Below are 21,639 nucleotides of genomic sequence, written 5' to 3'. Positions count from 1 at the left end.
GATGGGAAGAACTGAGGGATCTTGCGTCAGGGCCTTTGCAGAGGGGAAGTGCCTGGGCTGATTGCAGGTGATTCAGAACAGGATCAGAATTACCAGATATCACAGCCTTTTTGCTTGTTTAAGGAAGTTGCATTGAAGGAGTGGTGTGAGGAAACAAAAGCAGCAATGATGGTAACCTCCTCAAATATTGTTTAAAAACTCCACAGCTATAAGGGGAGTGTATACTAACTGGATAAATAGAATTTCCTACACATTTTTCAAGTTGGAAGTGTTTTATCAGACAACAATTCGGCAACAGTATGTGCTCAGAAACCTTGAATATGCATAGACTAGATTTTCATGTGGACAGGTACCCTGTGGGAGGCTGTCTCAGCCTAGCATAGACTAAAACTGTTTCTGGTTTGAAAAGAAAGTTCTTTCCAAGGGAGGCAATGTGTGCTGTCCTCTTGAAGTAGCTGTGTGAAAACAATTACCTATACCGTATCAGTAAGAAGTGATATCAGAAGATTATTATTGGACCAGAATATAATGTAAAACTAGAAACTTTAAACAAGCATTTCAAAAAATGTACAATACCCTCCCCTCTTCTGAAAGGGAAAAAAAAAAAAAATCCTGGTAAGAAGCTGGGGTGATTCATTATACCTAGCATAATATTTTGGGTTTTGCCATGCAGCATATGAAACACATCTAGAGTTGCAAATATTTTTCAGTGAAATAAGCACATTAATTCCAAAGTGTGGCAAGTTGGTTTTTTTGGCTTTGTGTTTTTTTTTTTTTTTTTTTTTTTTTTTTTTTCTTTTTTAGGTTTTTTTTTTTTGGATGAGTAAGATTTCAGTATTTGAAAGACCATTTTTTAATTAGAAATTCTGTCTTTAAAAATCACTTGTAATGGATTGCTGCATTGCTTCAAACAGAATAATTTCTAGGACAACCTAGGTGATTGCCTTTGAACAGGCTGATGAAAGCAGTGCTGTTCAGCAGTTTTATATAGGACAATGTGCTAAATATGTTTGCAATATAAATCACATCATGCAGGCATGTACAGATATCAGAGCAATGTATATATTATTTGCAAGAGCAATTCTGCTTTTATTTAGCAGTGAACTGATTTAGATTTAGAAGGAGCTAAGTGCTGGTACTTTAAATTACTTATACTGCAGTTTCTAATTTCTAAGTCATTCACCTGCTTGCATTAAAAGTTGTCATCTGAATACTTTCCACCCCTTGGGGTGAAATTTCAGGGTTTAGTTTGTAAATGAGCATTTTTTATATCTGGTAATTAAAACAGACCTGATCTATGTTTTGTCCTTTTCGATATGAAATTGCTTTCTCAGAAGGGCAGTACTTTCAAGTGTAAACACTGGTAATTCCAGCCTTGTTACATTTGTTTTTCTTTTCCCACCCTCGATCCCCAGGCATGTGCTCTCTGCATTCAGCTCTTGAGTTTATCTCAAGATGAACTTGGCATGACAGTTACTTCACACCCACTGCCAGGTTAAAAATAAATCTTAATATGATTACAGTGACAAATGCATAGTCAGTAATGAAGATAATTTTTAAAAAAATTTAAAAGAGCATTGAAATTTATCTCTTGTTGTTCTGCAGGCTTTCGAAATTTAAAAGGTTCACATTATCTTTTTCCCCTGTATTTCCTCTCTGCAGCACTTCCTCAGTTTACTCAGTTGTGGAAGGGGACGTATGGTGATGAAGTAAAGTTTTGGTTGGCTGTTTCAATGATAGAGCCTTTCATGGTATAATCTATAAACCATAATGATGCTGATGGACTTTGGGTCAAGCTAGTTGAAAAACCAAATCTGTATTTGGAAAACGCCCTGCAGACTCTTTGTATGCTGTATCTGGAAGTTAAATAAATGCTCTTAACTACAGCCGACGTTCCTGTGTTATCTAGTGGTGCCTAAACCTGGCTCCCTGCTCTCCTTTTGTTGTTTGGTCAGGGGAAAGCCTGGGTTGTTGATTATGGTGCAGACAAAACTGCTTTGCTTTTCATCATGCAAGTCGCCTTATGACATTCCAAGAAAATTCTTGTCTCGTCCTATGGCAGAATACATACACTACATTGTGTGTGCATACAATTGGGGGCAGGGGAAGAATATTATCATAATATGATGATGCATTTTGCATGAAGCTCTCCGGAATGCCTCATTTGAGCTTTTGCCATTGTAATTCCATGTATCATTTCAGTGTTAAGCAATGCCCCAGGGTCAGAAAAACCTATAAGATGCAGCTGGTAGTTAACCTATGTGTCACTAGTCTGCATGGAGGATGTAGACCAGAACATTTCCATATGAATAGCACCATCTGTTTTTTAACTCCCTTGCATTTAGTTCTCAGCCTTCCCCAGTTACAGCCAGTGCCCTGTATCTCTTTTCAGTTTCTTGTCAGAACTGCCCAGTCACAGCCTTTGTGACCCATAGGGTCAAAAAGCAAGAAAGCGTGTCTGGAGCTCATGTTGCCAGAGCTGACGCAATGAAGAGGGAGAGCAGGGGAAAGTTGAGGCTTCAGTTTGAGAGACCCGAAATAGTGCCAGATGCTGGACTGATGGGATAGCTAATAAGAGCTGTAGTAGTAGACCTGGGGAGGGGTAAAAGGGGGGATAATTTGTTTTTTCCTCAACCTGAGGTCCCTACAGGTTTCCAAAGACAGGCGTGGACACCATGCACATTTAAAATATAACTTATTACTGTGCTTAGAACATTTTGTTGGTTACTTTTTTCAAGATAATCTGCAGATCATGCATGTGATATTAGGTTTCATTAACCACAAACTCCAAAAGAGCTGTTTTGATTCTCTTTTTGCCCAAATTTAAGTGAGACACAGTAATATGTAACACTATGTAATTTATATGTTCTTTTTTGTCAGTTAAGACGGTGTTGTTTTTCAAGTGAAATGCTAGAGTGCTGAACTTTTTGAAAGATTTGTTTGCTTGTGAATAGGGAAAATACCCTGAATAATGGATACTGAGTTTCAATCTTGACAATGCTGATTTGTGTGGGGTCAATATTTTAATTTTGAATACTTTAATGAGGACCAATGAGCTTCAGCTCTGTCCTGTTGGGAGCTGGTTATAGCATAAAAATGCTATAAGATCCTTCAAGACTAAGTAGGGTGCTCCTCCTCCCTTGTAAATGTTTCAAAGGTACCAGTCAGTGTTGGCTTTGATCATTGCCAACATTTGAAATCTTGTGATTCCCATGTTATTACGGTATCTTTTTGTTAGATGTTAATTTTCCTGTATATAGAAGAGCTTCTACATACAGTAATTTTTTTTACCCTAGTTTTGCCTTCCAAAATGGCATTTGTAGATGAGTTATGAACACTAGGATGGTTTTTAAGTAAGGTACTATGATTGTATTAATTGATATAAAAGTTCTATTTTTTTACTTACATGTTTGCAAGAAGACACTCTAGGCTGACAATAACCTTGCAGATACAAGCCTTGTTTAGCCCGCCTTAGTGTCCTCATAAGTAATTCTAACACATTTCTTAAGGGCTTGTTGTGAAAATAATGAACAACTTCTATATTATGCATACAGGACCAAGAAAGTAAAGTTTCAGTGTCAAACCAAAAGGATTAAGGCGTTCCCAGGGGAGTAAATGGAAGTTGCAGAAAAACATAACCCAGATGGTACCTGCCTTGCCTTTGGTAATAGGGAGCAGTGCCTGGAAAGTCGGAGATGAGAACTCGGTTGCACACTCTGTGTTGGTGCTTTGAAGGCTGTTCACTCATGGCAAGGGGGGGTTTCTGTCCTCTTTGTACTCCGGCAGGATTTCCGGGATGCTGTGGCACATGCCTCTAGGCAACTTGGAAAGCCAGTGATTGAGGACAGAATCCTGAATCAGATCCTCTACTACCTACCTCAGCTCTATGAACTCAATCGGGACCTCCTGAGGGAACTGGAAGAGCGATTATCTCACTGGTGACTATCAATGAAGGGATTCCACTCCTTTGATGTTGAAATTTATCTGGGGGGCCTATGTGACTTCATGTGATCATGGTTTGACTCTTGTTTGTGTTTCATGTACCTTCCTAAATGTCAGAATGTACTTTGAAAGTATAGGAGATTGTTTTTCATTTAGATGTGCTTTTGTGCCATTTAGATGCATCCCAAAAGGTCCAGAAGGCATGCTAATACATTTTTCTAGCAATCACAGTTTTTATTTGAAATTTCATTTTTAATTGAAATTTCTGGTCCCTGCATGAGCATGATAAGTGCACTGATTTCATTAGGGAAAAAGCAGGCTGTTCTGAAGACTAGTTTGCATTTTAGAGGTAGTTTAGATCTACTGATCAGGCACAGCCTGATTGACAGACACAATCCCCTTGAAGATCATTCTCAGTTACTACTGGTGAGTGGAGCTATACAAAACCTACTGACAAAGGCATTGCAATGGGTAAGGACTTTTCTCACCTTGAACTGAAGTGTTCAAACAGTTCAAGACCATTTTTAAAAGACTGCATATTAGGTGGTTGTCATCTAACACTAGTGTGTTGGTGTATGCCTAATAAGATTTTTCAGAATAACAACTGAGATGGCTACCTATCTGCTATAAGCTTTTTGTTCAGAACATAAACTAGCACATCTTACTGTGAAAAAGAGAGATGTTTTGCTGTAGGGTTAAGATGTATGCTCTTTTTAGCTCTAATTGCATCTTTTTTGTTGTTGTTTCTAGGCTTGAGCATCAAAGAATTGCTGATATATTTGTTAAAAAGGGTCCCTACCTAAAGATGTATTCAACTTACATCAAAGAATTTGATAAAAATGTTGCATTATTAGATGAACAGTGTAAGAAGAATCCAGGATTTGCATCAGTAGTCAAAGACTTCGAGGTATTGTATTCTTTTTTAATGTATATCCTGTTTTGTGACTTTTTAGCAGTTGTGATCCTTCACTGGGCTTTAGAATCTGTCCTTAATTTGTTTGTGTTTTGGTGATGGGGTTTTTTTCTGCACTCTTGGCTTAAGACAGGAAGAAGGCAAGAGCCCTTTTGAATTACTCAGAGTTTCAGATTCAGATTATTTTGAATGCAAACTCAAGATAATTAGCATTTCTGAAGCATGGATCTTTTAATTCTGTGTTGTCTTTAGAGGTGTGGATGAATTAAAACTTCTGCAGTGAGCACTCCTGTCTTCTCTGCCTTTTTGCCTAATGAACACTGACAGCGATCACAAAGGAGCATGTCGCCCTTGCTATCCTGTTTCCTTTATTTCTTGGAAGCTTTACTTCTCTTCCTCCTAGGTCAAAGCACTTGTTTTGAATCTACAGATATGAGTGCTTGCTAGTGTCTTTCAGGCATGGGTAATTTTGCATGCAGTCTTCCACATGGAAATGCTTCCTCTGTAGTGTGGTGCTTAACAGCGTGGCAGTATCACTTTTCAAAGATAAAAAGCTTATCCAGTATAATCAGTAGTTGTTTCGAGGCATGTTTTCTTTTGCTGGAACCTTTGACTGCTGTGGAATTGTTATTTATTTTGGGTGTTTCTTTCAGATGAGCCCCCGCTGTGCTAGTCTGGCCCTCAAGCACTATTTGCTCAAGCCAGTTCAGAGGATTCCCCAATACAGGCTTCTGTTGACAGGTACAGTCAAGCTTTTTGCAGGCTTCAGAAGTCAGTTTTCACGTGCCCCAGGACACCTGTTTTCAGACAGTTGTATTCATCTGTAAAGTGTGTTTATCTGACCTCAGATATGTGAGGTTTTTTTAAAACATGTCACAATATGTGAATCTATTTTAAAACCTGACGTGGGTTTAGAGGCTTTTCTTGCTAATATTGATTGTGGTAAGATACACAAGCAAGGTCCTAATGTTTCCAGCACTGTGATGTATTCTGATGGTAGATTCAACAGTACATAGAAAACATGAAACCTGTGATGGTTTTTGCTTGAATCTGTGGTAATAGAAGCCTGTAATTTCCTCAAAGGGTTCTGCTTTGGGTTTTGCTTTTTTGGGTTTTTTGGGGTGATGGAGGTTTAACAAATGAAAAAGGCTGTATGGAAAATTGGAGCAAGGAGAAGAAAGATATCTATGCAACTGTGAACTTCTGTAAGTTGGTTCTCCATTTCTTCCCCACCCAGGTGTTTTGTCTGTAAAATCCATTCTCTTTTAAAGGCAAAACACATGTTTTTAGTGCACACCACTAAATGCTTAAGACTTGCTACCAGAGCCAGCTGAGGAGCTGATCTGTAGCTAGGAAATCTGGGCTCTGTACCCTGTTCTGGCACTGGCATTTGGGTGGCCTTGAGCAAGTCATCTCCATGATGCAGTGGGGTTTTTTGTCTGTAAAGGGAGGGCAGTGACAGAGGCCTCCTTTGTGAAGTATTTTGAGATGTGTTTGTTATAAGTGGGGGATGGCTCCTGTAAGGATTTGGAAATACTTAAGGCATTGTTTTTGAGAGCCATTGCTTCTTGATGAGCAATTTAAAAATAACTTCTGTTTATGTAGTAACTGCAAAATAAAATGCTCCATGACCTTTTTTTTTTTGGCTCTGTAGCAGCTCATTGGCATTTCCCCAGCATGTACTTAGACTAGTGATGCTGTGGCAGATACAGATTTAAGTGTTATAGAGCAGTTTACAAGTTATTAACATCAACTTTTTCATTTTAATCATCTCATTAAACTCAAGGTATTGAAAAAAGGGGGAGAGCTCTTATTAAATTGAATACTCTATAGGGGAAAATCTTAATGATACTTAATTGATGAAATCAACCCATAAAATGGCATCTTGCTTTATTTTAAAAGGATACTCACTTAGGGCGTGGTATAGTTTGTTATACACTTCAAAATCAGTGGAGCCTTGCGTAAGTTGAAAGGTTTTGATTGAAATGGAGTTTAGTTGAATAGAGGATCAGGATGGAGCAAATGCCATTGTCAATATACGCAGCAGAGTGAGAGATGTCAGGGATGGATGGCACTGAAACAAAACTCAGATGGTGAAGGGGAATTCCTTGTGATGATGAGCTGTCATTGTGGCTGGGACAGAATGTTTTAGGCCTGAAAAAAGCCTCATCCTGTGCTGATGGGGGTTATTGTGGGGGTCCCCAGACTGCAGACCTGATTGTGGCTGCCAGGGTTTAAATACACCTGCAAATGTTGGTGAAAGGAATGGGATTGCCATGCTGGTGGCAAATTTAGAAACATAATTTTCTCTTGTTCTGTGTGAACAATAAAAGAGATCAAGCCAAGAATTTAATTATGCTGGAGCTAGAGAGTGATGTTTTGGATCTGTTTCATTTTAATCCTGTTCAGTCTTTCATGCATGTATGTTGCCCTTGAGTTCTGACTCTTCCATGTCTCTGTGGAAGACCCATCTGCTTAGTTACCTTCCAACAGCTCTGTGTAATATTGAGCAATGCCTCTATAAACCTGTGCTATATGAACATCTGGAGGACATGCAGAACATTTGTGTCTTTTGTTGCAGTGGGTGAGATGTAGTGATGGAGCAGCTGCCTTAGGCCGGAGGGGGGGTGATCTGTGGGGAGGAGGGCAAGTGCAGCAGAATGAAAATAATCCAGGAAATGAAGCTGTCAGGCCTGAGTCAGCAGGGATTTCTTCCTATTTAGATGTTCTGTGTCAGTGGGACAGCTTTGTACTGGTAACCTGCTGCTACTCAGTCGCATCACAAGATTGTTGCAGTGCTTTGAAGTGGAGTTACTTTTGTGCTAACAAAAGCAGGGGCAGGTGGACTCATAAATCAGTCAAGGAGACAAAGAGTTCAGCACTGTTGCTGTTTAATTATACAGCTTCTCCAATCCAGTAAGTGCACTTCCACTTCTTCACATACTGGCCCTGAGCACTATACAGTAAATATTAGATAGCTTATGGGGGAAGCTAATCAGAGGCCTCTGATTTCTAAGAGAAATGAAGGAGGTGATTCTCTTCTCCCGAAAACCTCTAATTTGAGAAGATGACTTGAGACTGTGCAATATGAGCAGGCTCTTGATTGTCATAGGATAAGCCTCTCTCCTCTTTTTCACAGCATAAGGTTGGCATGGGGTGTCTTTTATTATCCTTGACTGGGTTATAGTGAGAGGAGGCTGAGTGGGATGAAAAATTAGCCTTTCTGCACTCTGTGGCTTTGCAGGTTGGAAATAGAGTTGTCAGACTCAAGGCCAATTGCATGTTGTGGAACAATTGCTTTGAGTTTAAATTAATTACATTAGACAACCCAAGACAAAAAGTAGTTATGACGCAGAAGATAATTTTAAGCAGAAGAAGTGATAGCCACTTCCCCCAGCAAGTGGGAAGAGAGAACTGAGGGCTACAGTTAGGTAGAAGTAGGCATACTGAAATTTCATCACAAAAACAGTACTAGTGTGTTTTTATGTTTACTTTTGCTGTGCTTTGGGGTATCCATCAGAATTAAGAATTTCTGAAGGTGTGATTAAGGTCTTTCTAGTCTGAACAACAAAAGCTCATTTCAGAGGGGAGTTGTTGTTTTTTTTTTTTTTTTTTTTTGCAAAGACATTAGATGCCATTTCATCTTAATATCTGACTTCTGTATTTATTTCATCTAGGAATACTTTTGCAAAAATTTTACTGCAACATACTTCATGTCTGTGAAATCAGCTTGTCTGTATAGTTTATGTCAGTACCTCCAGAAGGCTGTTGTAAGCACAAAATTTCGTGTATGTGTTCACAGAAGAGACAAAAATATCTGTTCCGATGCTTCTCTGAAACTGTGAACTGAGGTCCACTTACCAGATAAAGAGAGTACTAAGATGAAAATTATCTATTTTATCACTTTCAGGATTTTACAGTTGTTTTATTGGCTGCTGCAGTTTTGTAAGACAAAGGCTGCCTTCTGTTTTAAATACATAATTTTAAATGAATGCAGTTACTTTGAAATCTAGATTTTACCTCTTCTCTTCACTGATTATATAATTTAAAATGCTAGAAAATACTCATCCATAAATGGGTTTGAGTGGTGTGTTTTGGGAAACATGTTATAAAGCATGAATATACCAATAAAAAATTAGTTCCCATCTTGGGTCTCTGGTTTTGTTTCCACTGCAATTACTTTGGATGTTAAATTGGATGTCTTCATGTACCAGGGACAGTGTCTTAGAGTGCCAGCTGCACATTTGCAGATGAGGAAATTATACCCACCTTACCTCTTGTTCCCAGCCTGTAGAGGTGAGTGTGTGGTTTGGGAGCCTTCTTTCTGTATAGGCTGTAGGGACTCATTTTTTATACTGGGAGATTCCCATTGGAGTCTTTTGTGCTGGCTCCAATGAAGATCAAGTTGCAATTGTAAAGCTTTCATTTGTTTGCTTAATGGTGAAATCCAAAGAGTGCTCTGCCTCAACAACATGGCACAGCTCCAGCTTGAGAGACCACCCATCCACAGGCAGGGCTGGAGAGGGCAACTGGTGTTGTATCTGGGACAGGTTCCTGCAGGTTAAACCAAATTAAACCCATTGTGAACTCTTCCCAGTTCCTTTCAAAATACCTCCTGTTAATTTTTTTCCCCTCATATGAGCCTCTTACCAGAACAATCCAAGGTGAAGCAAGATTAACTTCTTTTAAAATGGAATGTATGACCACCTAAATACTGCATTGGAATGGCTGGTAGCTACTACAGCACAAGATTTTGAGGGACATGAAGGATGCAATACTGATGGAGTACAGCAGATGAAATTTTGGTCCAGGTCAGACTTGTCTTAAAAGATCACATGTTAACTGAAGCTTGCTAATGATCAAGCAGAACTCTGAGGAGAGCAGAAAGCTGTGAGTGTTCCTGTGGCCCAGCCAATCATGCTTCCCAGAGCTCCCTCCCTGCCTCCCAGCTGGTTCCTCTTCCTGCACCCCAACCTGCTCTTCATGCTTCTCCCTTGGGTCCTCCCTTAGATCTCTGCCAAACAATAAAATATCAGTGCCAAATGTTTCTCTTCCTGTAGTTCTGTTTTTCTCAAAGCTTTCATTAACTGTGACAAGTTCTCTCACTTTTCTACTGCAAGGAACATGTTTCATAATTCCCTTTTAATTTTGTGCATAAGGAAAAGATTACAATACACTGAATGGTCTCTGAGGGGCATGCATGAAGCAAGACATCTTATGAAGGCAGGAACAATTGGCTCCTGATCCTTTTTGAATGAAAGAATGAATTTGGGTAGGGCAAGCATATGGGAGTTGAATTATTTCACTCCTACATGAAGCTTGTACAATGGAGAAGCTAAAATTGAATGCTTTCTACATTACATGTAATTAGTTTTCATTAGATCTGCCACAATATTAATACTTCGTTTAAAAGGTAATTATAAATCAGTATTTGTTGCTTTTATCAATCTAATATATATCTCTTGGAATGTTTCTGTTTTGGTTTCTTCTCATTATAAGAAGTTCAAAGCTTATAGAGAGTATATGATTGACATTTTTCTAAGGATATATATTAATCTTTGATAGAGTATTGCACTTTTTCATGAACTAGACACTCAGCCAGGGAATGGAAACTCGAGGGGGATGCCTTCATGTATAGTCATACATTTGGAGTTAAGTTTAGCAAAGTAAAATAGATTTTAAAACGACCAAGACTTGAATGGATCGAGGGTGCCATCTCGTGGTTGAACTACATGTGTCATTGAAAACTGAAAATGCCTATTTGAGCATTGAGGGAAGTATATTGGTTTTATTACCGAAAAATATTAATCATAATCAGATCTTCTGTGGTGGACTTTTTTTTTTATTAGCTCCTATAGACTAGTTTAGATGTTCAGACAAATATCTATCATCTTTAAAAGTTTTTTGCATCAGCTTAAATGATTGCAAGTACGTACTAATTTTTCACTTGCTTGTTTTTTTTTCTGGAATAATATATACAATATAGCACTTTTCACTGGAGAAGACCACTGTTTCAGTAACCTGTCTCTTTGCTGATATACTTTCATTATGGAAATGCTAGTTTTCACTTTGTTATTACCTTGACAGATTTAAAAGATAAAGTAGTAGATCTTTGTCAATTAAGTAGTAGATCTGAACAGCAGATTTCCAAGAAAAAGATGGGGTTTACTACTGTCTGATGCCGTTTATTTATTTAACAAAACTATCTCTATATTATTTTTTTCTTTATACAGATTATTTAAAGAATCTTCTAGAAGAATCGGCAGACTATAGGGATACTCAAGGTAAATGTCTCGTTAAAGAAATAATAGCATATGTACCAATGCTTCAAGATTTTAAATGCAAAATGCTAAGTCAGTAATAGAAATGTTTTCTATTTAGTTCTAAGTTTCTCAGCAGAGGTACTAAAAGATTGCAAGCTCGTGTTTCAGAAAAGTTTGGGGCTAGCAGTCATATCAGCTCACGCTTGAATTGAAACCGAGAGATAAGAGTGAAGTTCCACAGGCAGTTTAAACAGATATTTTAGGCACTGCCATTGAAAGAGGCACTCCCTTGCATATGTAGACCTTTAATAGGCAGCATGCACTCTCCAGCTATGAGCCTTTCTGGTCTCCTCCTCTCTCTTTGTGCCAGGAAAAGCAACCATGTGGCAGAAGTGAGCAAGATCAAGGAGCTGCCGTGGGTAATTTTACCTGAGGAGTTCTGCAGTTTGAGTTGTCAGAAGCTGCACAAACACATGTTACTTACACAGGTTTTTGCCTGCATGTGGGGAGAAAGGAGATCAGAGGAAATGAGAAGTAGTTGGTGATGAAGAGGACAGGACCACACATTTCACAGTAGTGCAGGATTAAGGTGGTTTAACTCGAGCATTTAAATGCAATGCACATTCAGGCTGTTTCCTTCTTCAGAGTGTGCCTCAGCAGTACAAAGGATACCCCCCAGTCAATGTCTCCATTTCATTTGCATGAGATCCTGTCACATTTGTGCAAGTCCATTACCTTTAGAAGAGTTGTGCAGATGTAGTTGATTGAACTGCAATTAAATGAACACCTTTCATGCACTGAGCCAAGTTTACTTTGTCTGCTGGTACAATACCATGAAATATATGAGTAAATATATTTCTTAGGACATTTTGACATATTTGAGTATGTTGAAGATACAAGCCAAAAATATTTTAACTTATGGCTCTTCAAGAGATAGAAAAGTTCATCTTGCACTTCTTATGGCTGTGAACAAAATAATACTTGCACTACAGCTGACCACTTGAAAAGAGAACAACCTAAATATATAGTTCACTTTTTTGTGGTTTCTCGAGCTTCTCTGGTTCTTGTAGTTATATCTTTCACAGTGTTTTTCTCTCCCTTCTTATATCATAGATAGAAGCTGAAGCTAAGTTATAGTAATGAATAAGTGTTAATTTGACATTTGACATATTTAGTAGTCCATCTTAGAAATTGGGTAAGAAAAGAAAATCTAATCTTTAGTCACCAAGATATTTCTTGTAATAATTAAGCTTATCTTACTTCTAACGTTGCTTAGTTGTTTAATTCCACTGCAGAGCCTGGGAGTGAAGGGTAGGAGTGGAGAGGGAGACTAGGTTTGGTTGTCATTAGTACTCTTGGAAAAAAAACCAAACAGCACAATTCTTCTTGCTGACCTTCATTTGAATACATTACTTCAGCTAAGTGGTATAAGTGGAATGCTCTTCCCTGCCAAAAAGCACTTTGTTTATGTACTTTGACCCTATAGATTATTTTATGTTGTTGTTTAGATTAATTTAGTCTTAGCTGTATAAATAGTCCTTAGATCCTGGAACTTGCCTTTCACTAGCCAGCAAATTTTATAATTCTCTCTAAAATTCTTCAATCTTTCTTGAGGTCAATAAATAAAAGTTTAAGGTTCTAATATATATAGTAACTGAGAGATGAAGGAAAGTATATCAGAGAGAATCAGGTGCTCATTCCTGTCTTTGTGAATTTAGCTACATTTCCCTTCATCTTCTTTCATGTGAGTGGGAGCTGGGGAGGGTTTTGCCTGAAGCAGCTCCAGCATTACCTAGGAAGAGACCACCAGCTACATTTCAGCAGGCTTGCTTGGTTCCATGACATCTATATCTCAACTTAAATTTTGATCAAATGCTTGATATGTGCTCTGTATCTTAACTGTTTGACTCTGTGCTTGCATCGCCTTGGTTCGTGACAATCTTTTACAAAAATTCTCCTTCAATTGGCTTAGGAGGCTTTTTATTTGTGTCTGTTTAGTTTCTTATATGGCTTAATGAGCTTCTGAACCTTTCAGTTCAGAAAGCTCTGTCTTTTAACATACTTCCTTTCCAAATATGAGTCAACAATAAGGGAAGTATATGCATTCTACAGTACTAATATGCTAATGATTATCTAGGAAAAAACCCCAAGGGCTTGGTTTTACCTGGTTTGGTATTTTTCTCTGTGAACTTTTAATCAAATTTATTCCTTTTCTTTGAACTGCTTGACTATAATTCAGTTACTCAGAAGGTGCTAAATGCTTTAGAGACTACATTTCATCACAACAGTTGTTCCAGCTTTCTGATAAGTGTCATTTTTCTAACTTAAGTAAATTGCAGGTTTTTGGATAAGATCCTTGTATGGGATGGATCCTTGGACCTGGACTGAATACTCACTATGTTCACATAATCGTTTTATATAACTGCTTTTTGCGCTTACACCTTAGGATATTTTACAGTTGAGTTGCCGGTTATTAAATATCAGTACTTAATAAAATTGCTCAATTTTTTTCAGAGATTTCTTTTGGTATTAAAAGTTCAAAATTTAGAAATTTGAACTTTACTGTTATTTTGAGGGGCAGCAGCTAAAGGCAGAAAGCAGAAATAACAAAGATTTATATAATTTTTCTAGGTAGTCTTCCATGAATGGCAGTGATGGCATTTGGGTAAAATGGCAAAAATTTAGTACCTACAGAGTCTAAAAGTTAAAATGTTGTTAACTCTTCTGCTGTAAGTATAGTAAGTAATTTGTTGTGTGAGAAACTGTAATTCAGCTTTGCCTATGAACTGTTTTGAGTGTCTGTAAGAAATCATTGACACTGTTGGTTGAAGCAATGACTTGCTAGGGCATACTTATTAAACCATGATCCAAAGACTCTGGGATCTTTGGGAAGTGTTCCTGAATGCAGTGTCAGTACAATAAGATCCTTCAATCTTGGAATGATGTGGAAATGCAGTATGGTATCTGTGCTTTATATTATACCAATGCTAACTGGTCTGTATAACCAAAACATCATTCCTTCATCTTTCAGATGCTTTAGCTGTTGTCATAGAAGTTGCAAATCATGCCAATGACATTATGAAGCAGGGAGTAAGTATTTTGCCTTATGAAGCTGGTTGATTAAAGCTTTCTCTATTTCTCTCTCTATCTCTTTCTCTCTTTTTTTTTTTTTTGTTCCTTAAAAAAAATCATTAATGCAAGGGCAAGTACTTACCTTCTGCTTTTTTTCCCCTTGTAGGATAACTTTCAGAAACTCATGCAGATCCAATACAGTTTAAATGGACACCATGAGATCGTACAGCCAGGAAGGGTAAGTGCCCCACATGGCATTCAGCAGATTGCAGTGAAAGTGAAGATGATATTCAAGCAAAGACTGATGCTGGAATATACGAAGAAGAAAATTGGTCCATTGCTTCATTATTAGGTTCTAGCAGTCAAATGCATATTGGCGCTCCGTATGTGTGGGGTTTTTTTAGATGTTAATCTGACAGAAACTTAGAATTTTTAGAATGTGATTCCTTGCCAGATCTTGCAGGAAGGTTTATGTCCTCAAGCTTAACCCTCTATTTCTCATGGTTTCACGTGCAGCATGGAAAACTAATGCAGTCATCCATGCTCACTTTTAGAGAAACAGCTAAGGATAAAAAGCTTTTCTCAGAAAGGGAGCCCTGAATCCCAAAAATTGTGCAGCACTTCTAGTATAGTAATAATCATCATCATAATAGTTATAAAAAAGTCAGCTCATTTGCATGGCTGTGCCCTAAAAAAGCTAGGTTTTGCATTTCTTGTTTTGATTTACTAGGTCTTTTTGAAAGAGGGAACACTGATGAAGCTATCACGGAAGGTCATGCAGCCAAGAATGTTTTTTCTGGTAAGATGCTATGTATGTTGCTATGTGCCTTATCCTAGTGTAATTTTTAGTGGTTAAAACATTACACTACAAACATAACTAATAACTGCAGGTGGTAGAGAAAATTACTAATTGTTGCTGTTCTATTCAGTCAGTTCTAATGTAGAGATATTATCTGTGGCATATGCCCTAATTTTAATGGAAAATCATTTCTCACTAAAGCATACTATTTTGAACAATGCTCATTTAAAATCTGAGAGCTTTCATGAGAAGACATTATCTGTGGTATTGTGGAAGGTAGCACAGTCACTCCATCCCTCTTAGCTGTACCAGACTTTAAAACCTACAACATTTCTCACTGCTACTGCACCCTTCCCTCCTTCCTTTCCTTCTTCCCGTCTCCCTCCTCCTCTCTCCTTCCCCTTGCAGGAGCCCACGTGCATCCTGAGCAGAGCACTGGGTGGAAGTTAAGTACTGGGTTCTTTTCCTGTCTCTGCTACTGCTTTGTTTTGAAACTTCTGTGCATCTCTGAAGTTTCTGTTTCCACTTGAACCTTTTGTTTATCTCTTCTATTTAGACAGTAAAGAGCTGTTTTCCTGTAATTTATGGCATTATTGGTCCACAGTCCTGGCTGAATCCTGTCTTGTAGTTATCCTAATATGAAGAAATACTTCCCTAGGCAGTCCTGGAGCATGTATTATACCAGTAACTGAAATACTCTCAAAAATGTGGTGCTATCTCAAGCTTCACAAACCAGATATTGCTAATTTCAGTGTCTCTATCTTGGATTTTCTCTGTTTTGTTTTATGGGGCAAGGGGTTTGTTTGATTGGGGTTTTTCACAGATTTAAATGGTACAGGCTAGCATTCATACCATTAGACCAGTGATTTTTCCATTTATCATGTTGTGAAGATTTAGTAATGATTTGAAACATTTGGTTGTTTTGCAAAGAATCACATAGGAAAAACTTAAGAGGTACTTCAGGTTTTGGTATTTGTTTATGTGTAGTAAATGAAGTTTGGATGCATGTGTTGAACAGCACAGAAAATAAAAAAATCTTAGTTACTGTTCAGTAAGTGCACTGAACAAATCCAAGTCTGGAAGAACAAGAAATAAAACCGTAGATGCACTTTAAACTGGTAACATTCACAAGGTATGGTTGAGTTTGTCCTTACAAATTGCTAATCCATTCTGCTATCTCCTAGTTTCTAGATTGCCTTGATTTGTTTGAATTTGTTTGAATTTTAAAGTAGTTTGCTGTACTATATACCTGTGTACACGAGAAACATTTTTGTCCCTTTTGACAGCCTGTTCTTTGACATCCGTGCACTGTTTATTCATGTGCCAAATGTATATTTACACAAGGAGGATATAAATAGATACCTATTGTTATCTAAATTCATACATGAAAATGTTTCTTGGATTCTAAGTGGAATAATAGGAAGTAGAGGATACTCTTCTGGACAGTTATCTCAGTGCTGTAGGTGTTCTATATTTCCAGTAAAATCCATCTGAAATTATATGTCTTTTAACAAACAAGTCATTAAAAAGCATTCTGTATTACAGTTCAATGATGCCCTGTTGTATACTACTCCAGTTCAGTCAGGGATGTATAAACTCAACAACATGCTGTCATTGGCTGGAATGAAGGTGAGTCACTTGTTAAAGTGAGCCTTTTTCCAAATCTACTTAAACTCAGGCCTTCAAATTTTAAAAAGCAACTGCGTTTACTGTTGGCGAGAGATACTAAATATGCTTATATTGTTACAGAGCAATCCTACAGCTTAACGTTTTTTGCATAATGTGTCCTGTGGGATTGCTGTCTGGGTTTCCCTAAATATTCTGTTGCCACAGGATCATCTTGGCTGCATTTCACCCAGTGTTGTCCTACTCTGCAATAGTCTGCTTACTGATTTTTTGTATTGTATTTTGTTTAGACTGCCTCACTTTTACCTTTTAACTGCTTTTTATTGCTGACACCCAGAGATAAAGCATCTTTGCCTGATAAGATCCTGGTAGATCAGTTGTCTCTGGTTTATAGATTTGCTAACTGTGAGGGAAGATACAGCTTTTCTTCCTGAGCCCTTGTGAAAAGCATCCAAGTTAAGCCTTGAGCCCCGCTAGGTGAGGATAAGGGACATGCACGCCATATAATGACTCAGTAGCTGACATGACAGTTCATGGGAACAACAAATCATTGCCTTGGGAATCATTGTCTCCAGTCCTGTCAGAAAAAATCACCAAGTCAACTTGCAGTGCAGATCTGGCACTCAGGTCCAAAGTTTTGGAAGCAGAGCTACAAAATCTCTTTTGCCAGCAGACGTCTTGCAGTGGCTGAGACTCAGTCTTGATTTTTAATCCCCCTTAAGTTGAAAATTTGGTAGCTCAGAAGGATCAACAGTGCAGCCCTTGCCCACTCTGGGGTACACCAGTGGGCTACATCTCATCCTGCAGCAGCAGCAGTGCTTTTTTTTGTCCAGTTGCAGGAGGTGCTCGAGGCAACACGACTGGGCCTGTGTGGAAGGTGTCTGACAGCTCTTGAGCTTTATTCCCCTGTACATCTCCAGTGTTTGTATGAGAGCCAGTGAAATGAAAGGATGGGCTGCATGTAATCTTAGTGTAGCTGGGCCCTCTGGACTGGTATATGATATCCTGTTTCTAAGTATTTTCCTTCCAGTGTTCCCTTTCTGCAATAAAAATGGAAGAAATTTTACAGGAATTAAAATTAAAGCAACGACAAAAGTAACATTTCAGTTTGAATGTCAAGTTTTCTCTCTCGGCTGAAGGTTAAGAAGCCAACCCAGGAAGCATATCAGAATGAACTGAACATTGAAAGCGTAGAGAGATCCTTCATTCTTTCAGCAAGGTAAATCTTTCAAATAAACAGTGATTTTAAAACTCTGTATTTTCAAACAGGCCACACAAGCTTTTTAGAGCTTGCTTTGTGCTTAATGTAATGAAAAGTTACTCTTGGCTAGAGTGATTGCAGAATAGAGGGAATCAGTAAATCAGAGTGAATGAAACCATTGTTTGGTTCCTCTTTTTCACCTTAGCTACACCTTCAGAAATTTCCAACTAAATTGAAATACTACTCTTGCACTGCCTTTCCTTGAGAGAGTTTCAATTTACTTCATTTTAGGCTTTGCTTTTCAGTATCTTTTTGTTCTTCTAAAATTATTGATATGCTCTATGTTACCAAATTCTCTAACAGCAAAGGGACACATGGTCACTAAGCCAGTTCTGGTCACGTTCACTGAGATGCCTTTAGCAAAGGCCTGTTTTTGTGGATTGTTGTTTTTTACGGTGCTTGAGTTGAAGTTTTATGTGTTCTGACATTTGTGACAATGCTGATACCAATGAAGAAAGACATGTTTTCTCTTTTATTTAGCCAAGCTGAGCAAGAGCAGACTGCTGCTTTTTGTGTGACCTTGTAAACACTGACATGAGAATGCACGAAGATAGCAGTATCTGTAGCTGAGGGCAGACCAAGGTTAACATTGTCAAAGAAGCCAAAGGAAGTAGCTCAATTGTCAGAGCAGTAGTTACTTATAACAACACACTTGAAATGGGTAATTCTGTATTTCTTCAACAAATTTAAACGTCTCTTATAGGTCTTCTGCACACTGGGGAAGAACAATGGATTTCACAGTTTAGGGTATGGTTCTGCTCCAGTGTAATATGAGCAGCTCTGTGCTGCTTAGGTGCCTTGGAGACTCGACGTCACACAGACACATGAAGGCATTCAGGGGATGACAGCAGGCAATGAGGATTTATCTCTGCTTGACTTGAAACAGTGTTTCACTTCTAATTCAGTTGTTCTAAAAAATGTAAAAGAATAATTGGAACTTCTGAAAATGTTATCATCTTAACATACAAGCTACCTATTTTCCACAAAACAGGATAGATTAGTCTTTTTGATGAACTGATTAAGTGGTAAATTAAAAGCAACTCCTGGGAAAAGTGTGCTGGTCCATAGGGGAAAACCTCTATATATAACATGGTCATCAAATTTGGCATAGTTTGTGACTTACTTTTGTCTTAACCTTGACATTGCTGGAATTAACCTCATATTGCCAGCTGAGGCTGCTACAATTTGTTGGTTTGGTTTTTTTGTTTTTGTTTTTTGGTGGGTTTTTTTGTTTGGTTTTTTTTGTTTGTTTTTTTTTGTTTTTGTTTTTGGTTTTTTTGTTGTTTTTTTGGTTTTTGTTTGTTTGTTTGTTTGTTTTTGTTTGTTTTGTTTTGGTTTGGGTTTTTTTTTTTTTTGTTTTAGTGTTGTTGATGTTGCATCTTTGGAAGCATTCAGCTCTATTATTTTTATACTTGGCTGGGAGCCATGCTTGTGCAGGAGCCCTAAGTTAGACAGCAGGGACAGAGAGAGGCTGCATTTGCATGACATGAAGGAAGTGCTGGAGGCTCCAGATGTAAATGACAGTTTTCAGATTGTTTTCTGTCTGCCACCAGAACTGGCCTGTTGTGGTGTAGGAGGGAAGTAAATGAAGAACACTACCAGCAACAGGTGCCTGCATATATTTTTCCCAATCAACTCTGTTGTTCCTATTGATAAATATTCTAAATATGAAGAGAATTCACATCTTGTCAACCCAGGCTACATCTTCCTTTGCATTATGCCTCATTCTAACCTGACCTCTTGTCAGGTCCTATATGGTAAAAAAAACCCACCTTAATTTCAAAACTGTTCAAATTCATCTTAAAGACACTGGAGACAAATTTCACTTCCATGTTTTTTTTCAAATAATAAGCATTGTGTGGAATGTACACCAAAGAAGAGATTCTGAAATGATCCTGGGAGCAGAGACAAGGAAGTGAAAACTTAAGCTGGTGAAAATTTGCTAGTAATAAAAAACAGGCCAGTTAATAACAGAAATACAGATTAATGCCTAGACAAGAGTCTGTCATTTCAGGTTTAGTTTTACTGATTGCATCAGTATTGTGCTTTATCTAGTCTGGGCTGAGGTTTCAGTTTTCCTGGGATATCTGTAGGAATGTGAATTGTTTTTCATAGTACAGTGCAGTATTGTACTAGAAATCTCTTCATCAGAAAAACAAGTTAGTTCATCTGCATGATACAGCACTGTACAGAAATAAAGCTTTGGTCCTGGCAGCAACAGTCTCGCCCCTGAGTAAGGCTGATGAAGAGCTACCCCAGGCAGATAGAGCTGCATCTCTTCCTATCCTACCTAAGGATGGTCAGGCAAGACTGGCTCAGCTGGGGAGATGCCCTAAGGCTCTGATCCTGGAAGAGGGACGTGCTTCCCCAGTGCCCTCCTGGGGCCACTGAGCTGTTTAGCTCCACTGAGCAGCTGGATGTGTGCCCCCAGCACATGCATTTGCCAGTAGCAGCCGTTGCTAGGGTTTTCTGTAATCCATTTGAGGCTTTCCACTGTGATGTTAAATCTTAAATTAATAAAAATAATAATGTTTAAAAAAGCCAAGAAACTCCTGCAATTTTAGTAAACAAAATCACTTTTGTAAGGATGCAACAAAGAGTGGACCTGCAGCTGGGCAGCTATGGGGGAGGGCTGGAGTGACAGCAGAAGAAACTGCTGATTTTGCTGCAGCAAAGCATTGCATCAGTTCTGTTGCCAGTGGTACCACCTTTGCTCTTCCATTCTGAAGGATTGTAAACAATCCTAAAGGCTACCACCAGCAAACTTACCAAGCATGAGGCTCCTGGTGAAATACAAGGGTCTAAGCCTGTAGCTCATTGTGCAAGCCACTGCATATGGAGCAGTCCCCACATGATGGGGATGGTGGTGGTGCATAATCTCCAAAACCTGTGCCATCTTTCAAGTTAATTAAATAATACAGTCACACAAATCTAATTAAATGTAACCAGATTTTGAAAAAGCCAAAGAAGTTGATTAGAGTTCTGAATATTTCGTAGTTAATGCAGACCAGTTGCTCTTTCCAGATGAGGAAGCAAAGGTAAATAGACTGAACAAAATGCTCCACTCAGAATGTGAGATGTTGGGACAGACACTAATGCATTGCTTTGCCCTTGCATGTATCTTATTTCCTCTCCTTTTGTTCTGATTTTGTTGCTGTGCGTGCTAGATCTTTTTTCTTTTGCTTGTGCCTCACAGGCTTTCTGTGTGTTTAGCAGATTTGTCCTCTCTGATTCTGTATAGTACTCTGTTTCATCACATTCAAACCCCCCATTCAAAATATTTTCCTTAGAGGTCCAAAGATGATAAAAGCTTCCAAATTCACCTACAAAACCATTAAATAATAATTGGGATTAAGACACCTTATTTGTGTAAATCATTGCTTACATCTTCCCTCATTTTCCTTTCTAGATATTTGTATTCAATTCCTTGGTTTAAACAAATTAATTTATTCTATACCAATTAAAAAGTGGGGAATAGAAAAAATGTTGGGAGTAGATTCTTGTTTAAAGTTTAGAAACCCTTCTTAAGCTGGCATGGCATCTTAAACAGTCTAGCACTTCCTCTGCTATAAAACTGCTTCATCCTTCCTCAAAGCCTTCTCTGTGTTGCTGGCACAAGTAGTTGTTCAGCTGTGTGATGGTAATTTAGTTGGTAAATTGATCCAGAGGAAGGGCAGGTTGATGGATGCTTTATTATGGATTTGTTTCCCAATCCAGCCCGCTGCATAACTGTCTGTGTTCTGGCACAAAAGTGAAAATACGA

General features: G+C 38.3%; 1 protein-coding gene across 1 annotated transcript in view; it reads left to right on the top strand.

Moving 5' to 3' along the window:
• FGD6 (FYVE, RhoGEF and PH domain containing 6) overlaps positions 1 to 21,639 on the top strand; it is a 72,510-nt gene that overhangs the window by 36,570 nt on the left and 14,301 nt on the right. Inside the window, exons 6-14 of the mRNA XM_053978164.1 lie at positions 3,787 to 3,938; positions 4,693 to 4,849; positions 5,509 to 5,596; positions 11,089 to 11,139; positions 14,150 to 14,208; positions 14,357 to 14,428; positions 14,921 to 14,989; positions 16,535 to 16,618; positions 17,755 to 17,834. Coding sequence (XP_053834139.1) covers positions 3,787 to 3,938; positions 4,693 to 4,849; positions 5,509 to 5,596; positions 11,089 to 11,139; positions 14,150 to 14,208; positions 14,357 to 14,428; positions 14,921 to 14,989; positions 16,535 to 16,618; positions 17,755 to 17,834 — 812 coding nt within the window. The remainder of the gene's footprint in view (positions 1 to 3,786; positions 3,939 to 4,692; positions 4,850 to 5,508; positions 5,597 to 11,088; positions 11,140 to 14,149; positions 14,209 to 14,356; positions 14,429 to 14,920; positions 14,990 to 16,534; positions 16,619 to 17,754; positions 17,835 to 21,639) is intronic.

Source organism: Vidua macroura, chromosome 5, assembly GCF_024509145.1.
Source record: "Vidua macroura isolate BioBank_ID:100142 chromosome 5, ASM2450914v1, whole genome shotgun sequence".
NCBI classification, from domain to species: domain Eukaryota; kingdom Metazoa; phylum Chordata; class Aves; order Passeriformes; family Viduidae; genus Vidua; species Vidua macroura.
The sequence above is the reverse complement of the archived record's forward strand: the minus strand, read 5'-3'. Positions and strand labels throughout refer to the sequence as shown.